Source organism: Otolemur garnettii, unplaced genomic scaffold, assembly GCF_000181295.1.
Source record: "Otolemur garnettii isolate 467f Iridium unplaced genomic scaffold, OtoGar3 scaffold00260, whole genome shotgun sequence".
Classification (NCBI taxonomy): Eukaryota; Metazoa; Chordata; class Mammalia; order Primates; family Galagidae; genus Otolemur; species Otolemur garnettii.
Genome location: NW_003852655.1, coordinates 647,873 through 653,187, shown reverse-complemented (window position 1 = coordinate 653,187; position 5,315 = coordinate 647,873). Strand labels below are relative to the sequence as shown.

General features: G+C 61.0%; 1 protein-coding gene across 1 annotated transcript in view; it reads left to right on the top strand.

Annotated features, from left to right (window-relative positions):
- MUC5AC (mucin 5AC, oligomeric mucus/gel-forming) overlaps positions 1-5,315 on the top strand; it is a 31,839-nt gene that overhangs the window by 13,392 nt on the left and 13,132 nt on the right. The window contains exons 25-31 of the mRNA XM_012813313.1: positions 781-1,020; positions 1,377-1,533; positions 1,907-2,035; positions 2,193-2,355; positions 3,022-3,065; positions 3,158-3,346; positions 3,903-5,302. Of these exons, the coding sequence (XP_012668767.1) occupies positions 781-1,020; positions 1,377-1,533; positions 1,907-2,035; positions 2,193-2,355; positions 3,022-3,065; positions 3,158-3,346; positions 3,903-5,302 (2,322 nt within the window). The remainder of the gene's footprint in view (positions 1-780; positions 1,021-1,376; positions 1,534-1,906; positions 2,036-2,192; positions 2,356-3,021; positions 3,066-3,157; positions 3,347-3,902; positions 5,303-5,315) is intronic.

Below are 5,315 nucleotides of genomic sequence, written 5' to 3'. Positions count from 1 at the left end.
CAGAGAGAGACAGAGAGAGACAGGACAGAGAGTCAGAGACAGAGAGACAGAGTCTGGAGCAACTGTGCCTCCTAGGAGGACCCCTTGGGTATGAGTATCCTGGGCTGCTCTAACACATGACCACAAGCTGGGTGGTGGGTCCCCTTACCTTCTAGACACTAGAGTCCAGGCGAGTTCCCTCTGAGGGCTCTGGGGCTTCCCTTTACCCTCCGAGCTCTGGTTTCCAGGCATCCTTGCAGTGGCCACATCGCCCATCTCTGCCATGGTCTCCACATGGCTCCTCTTTGCCTGTGTCCAAATTTACCTCTTTTTATGAGGACTCCAGTCATTGTTTGGGCCCACCCTAATAGAGCGCAACCTCCCCTGAACTTGGTCACCTTTGTAGAGACCGTGTTCCCCAAAAAGCCCCCTTGTAGGCCCAGGGCTGGGACCTGAGCATGCCCTCTCCTCGGGTCACATTCTGCCTACCATGCAGGCTCAGCTCGCTTTTCCCAGGAGAGACTCTCACAGGCCTGGTGGCCCCTGGGCTGCCCTGGCAGAGTGGCCGGATCATCACCCCCAGGCCTCCTTAGAGGGCAGAGCCAGAGTGTGTTGCGTCTGGAGATTCTGGGCTTGGTGTGGGGGGAGGGTGGGGAGGGTGGATAGTTGCTGTGCCCTAGAAGGCCAAGGGGCTGGGGAGGCCCCCTGTGTCACTCCACTTCTGCAGGCCAGGGTCTGTGCCACCCCCACAGTTCCTATGGCCCCAGCTCTCAGGGCTCCATCTGTCTCCTGCTTCTGCAGGGCAGGGTCTGTGGCCTGTGCGGGAACTTCGACGACAGCGCCATCAATGACTTCACCACACGGAGCCAGTCCGTGGTGGGAAATGCCCTAGAATTTGGGAATAGCTGGAAGCTCTCCCCATCCTGCCCGGACGCCCTGGCACCCAAGGACCCCTGCACTGCCAACCCCTACCGCAAATCCTGGGCCCAGAAGCAGTGCAGCATCATCAACAGCGCCACCTTCGCCGCCTGCCACGCCCATGTATGGCCAGCCCAGGCTTGGGGGGTGTTTTCTGGGCCCCAGGGGACCTACAGTGACACTCAGGAGACCCAGCAGGGAGAAGGGGGGGTGCAGAGCTGTCAGCAAGGGCATGGGCAGCCACGCCTCTGGGGCTGGTGTGGATATGCTGGATGGGCCTGGCATTGGCCTGGGGGTTGTGGGAGGTGCTTCCTCTGAAGACTGCTCATGACAGCCCCAGATGAAGCCTGACCACTCGGGCTCACACGTTTGCTGTCCCTGAGCTTCAGTGGATCCTGGCCCATGTCAATAGGCCAGTGTGGGGCTGACCCCCTGACCCATGAGGGTATAGGTTGGAACCTGAAGGCCTGTTTCCCCAGGTGGAGCCAGACAAGTACTATGAGGCCTGTGTGAGCGACGCCTGTGCCTGTGACTCGGGGGGTGACTGCGAGTGCTTCTGCACAGCCGTGGCTGCCTACGCCCAGGCCTGCAGCAATGCTGGCCTCTGCGTGTCCTGGCGGAGCCCTGACATCTGCCGTGAGTGTGCAGGGCCCCAGGGACGAGGCAGGAAAGCACAACATGCCCAGAAATGCTCCATGGGATGGGGAGAAAGGTGTCCAAAGAAAAACAAAATGAAGAGGAGAGGTGTCCTGCTGAGGGTGGTAGAACATTCTGGAAGGAGGGCGGCAAAGTGCCCCAATTCCAGCCCAGATGGAGCCTTGTCAGGGGCTGGGTATAGCTCAGAGCTGCTCTGGCTGGAGACCCCTAAAAGCCCAGGGACCCCGCCTGGGCTGCCCTCCATATGCCCTGTCTTGCTGGCTGAGGGCGCAGGGGAGGGAAATGGCCTCCAACCAGCCAGAGGCACAGGGAGCCTCCTGCCACTGGGCCACTGAGCACCCCCTCCCTGCAGCTCTCTTCTGTGACTACTACAACTCTGAGGGCCAATGCGAGTGGCACTACCAGCCCTGTGGGGCCCCCTGCATACGCACCTGCCGGAACCCGCGGGGAGACTGCCTACCTGACGCCCATGGCCTGGAAGGTGGGTGGGCTCCTCCTGATCCCACGAGGAGCCTTTGTGGCATCAGCCTCGAGCTCTCCGCTGGGTTGCTGCAGAGGCCGGTGCTGGGGCTGGCCAAGGCCCTCCAGGGTGGGGGCTGGTAGTCTGTGCGGTTGGGACTCAGGCCTCTCTGCCGCAGGCTGCTACCCGAAGTGCCCAGCGGAGGCCCCCATCTTTGACGAGGACAATATGCAATGTGTGGCCGCCTGCCCAGCCCCACCCCAGCCTCCACCCTGCCGAGTCCACGGGAAGTTGTACTGGCCGGGTGCAACCGTACCCTCGGACAAGAACTGCCACTCCTGGTGGGCCACCCACTGCAGGATGAGGGGGGTTTAGGCCCACAGCCTGAGTCTTAGGGTCCTGGGGTATCCATAGCCGGAGCTTCTGGGGCCAAGTACCACAGGATAGGGCATCTCCCTAATGCTGAAGTTTAGTTTTGGGCCCCCATGTCTGTGGCAGTGTTGCAGGGTGCTGGGACTCCCACATCCTGAGGTCTGGAGGACTAAGTACAGTGCAGTTTCTAGGATGGGGAATCCAGGGATCCAGGGGAAGCTGACCTGAGGCCAGACCCCAGGGACTTCATAGGGTGGACACACCAGGAGAGTGGTCATAGGGTCATCTTGGGCTCATTCTGTCTGCATGGGTCACTAATTAAAAGGCCCAAGAGGGCATGACCTCAGGTGAGTGGGCCCTGAGAGCCAACAGCGGGCCTCTGTGTCTACCAGCTCAGGGGTGTGACATGGACCCTGGATACCCCTGAGGACAGCCTTGCAGGACCTGCTACCCCAGGGCCCCTATACAGTGGGACACCCAATGAGGCCTGCAGTGCTGGCCCCTCACACCCAGCCTCCCCTCCCGAGGACACACATAAAGGAGCTGCTACCCCAGGGCCCCAGCATAGAGGAATGCCCAGTGGGGCCCAAGGTGCTGGCCCCTCACACCCAGTCTTCCCTCCCTCCTCTCACCAGCATTTGCAGCGGGACTGGTGTGCGATGCACCTATGACGCCCAGGGTGAGTGGCTGGTGGCCCCTTGGACTGGGGGACTCAGGGATCTCTGCCCATGGCTCAGCCCCTAACAGGCCCGGTTGCTGTGCTCCCCACAGCCTGTGTGTGCACCTATGGTGGCCAGCACTTCCACCCCGGGGATGTTATCTACCATACCACAGATGGTGCTGGTGGCTGCATCTCTGCCCACTGCGGGGCCAACGGCACGATCCAGAGGAGGGTCCACCGCTGCAGCCCCTCCACCCCTGCACCCCCAACCACCTTCTCCTTTTCCATGACCCCACTAGGTAAGGTGCACTGTCCCTCTAACTCTCTCTGGACAATGGGTTTATGCCCAGCTCTGGGCATCAGTGGCAGACCTTGAAGATTGGGAAGGGCTCAGGAGTAGGGTGCTAGGCGCAGGGACCACCTGCCCGTTCCACTCCAGGCCCTGCAGTGGGGAAGAGTTGCCTCCAAGGCACACCACCACCTGGCCTCAGTGGGAGCCAGCCCCTGGAGGACAGTGGGAAGCACCCCCTCCTCCCAGGGGCTGTCACTGCCTGTGGACATGTTCTGGGCTGGGAACTTGGGGCTGTCGCCTCCTGTGGACATGTTCTGGGCTGGGAACTCGGGCTTCAGGGGCATAGCTTGGGACTGGTTTCCCCTAAACAAACTAGCTGACCTGGGTGTTCAATGCCTGCCCTGTGCCAGCAGGTCCTGAGCAGATGCCCTAGATGGGGATGGGCAGACAATTAGCCCCATGCCACTGATCAGGGTGGAGGAGAGGATGGTAGGAGGGGCCAGACTCAGCCACCTGAGCTCATACCCTGGCACTCAGCCTGGGCCTGTCTCTTTTACCCACAGTCCTGAGCTCAACGCCAACCCTTGGCCCCAGCCTCAGCCCTGCCCTGAGCACAGCACACACGAGTCCCCCAAGCAGTGCCCGGCCCACAGTCGAGGGCACCTCCCCCAGGATGGTGGCTTCCTCAGCCTCTGCCCCACCCCACCCGAGCTGTGGGGAGGAGTGTCTGTGGTCACAGTGGCTGGATGTCAGCCATCCTGGACAGGGTGTTGACAGTGGTGACTTTGACACACTGGACAATCTCCGTGCCCATGGGTACCACGTGTGCCTGGCGCCTAGGGAGGTGCAGTGTCGGGCTGAGGATGCCCCCCAGGTGCCGCTTCACCTCCTGGGACAGCGTGTGGACTGCAGCCCGGCAGTGGGGCTGATCTGTTACAACAAGGACCAGGCTGTGGGGCTCTGTGACAACTACCAGATCAGGGTTTTGTGCTGCACACCCCTGGCCTGCCCCACCTCTGGTGGTCCAGCCTACACCACGCCCCTCATGATCTCCAGGACACCTGAGACCCACGCCACTCTATCCACAGCTGGTACAGTGCCCACCACGGTCAGGACAACACCAGGCCCAGGTACCAATATGCCTGTGCAAACGACCTTCCTGACCTCTAGCCCTACATCAGGATCAATGGCCTCGACGACACCCTCTGGGAGCCCCATGGCCCTGGGGACCTCGGGGCTCACAGAGAAGCCAATTGGCCCTGAAACCAGCCCAGTTTCCTGCCTTCAGGAGATCTGCACTTGGACTGAGTGGATTGATGGCAGCTACCCAGGGCCAGCAAGAAACAGTGGGGATTTTGACACTTTTCAAAATTTAAGAAAAAAAGGATACAGGTTCTGTGAGAGACCTAGTGGTGTGGAGTGTAGGGCAGAGAGCTTCCCCAACACCCCACTGGCAGAGCTTGGCCAGGACGTGACCTGTAACACCAGAGAGGGACTTCTCTGCCTGAACAGGAACCAGCTGCCGCCCATCTGCTACAACTACGAGATCCGCATCCAGTGCTGTGAGATGGTAGACAGGTGCAGAGACAAGCCCACAGCAGACACACAGCCCACCACAGGGGAGACTGGGATCCACACGTGGGCAACTGTGACAACAGTACTATCCTCAGCCTCCACAGAGCACGTGACTGGCAGTTCAGCAGCAATGCCTATAGCCACGGGGGCCATGCACACCACCCACGCAGTCACTGGATCCCAGACCACAGACTGCCAGCCCAGGTGCTCCTGGACCAAGTGGTTCGACGTGGACCTCCCAGCCCCCGGGCCCCACGGTGGAGATGTCGAAACGTACAGCAACATCATCAGGAGAGGGGAAAAAATCTGCCACCGGCCAGAAGAAATCACCAAGCTCGAGTGCCGTGCAGAGAACCACCCCGATGTGAGCATCGAGCAGCTGGGCCAGGTGGTGCGGTGTG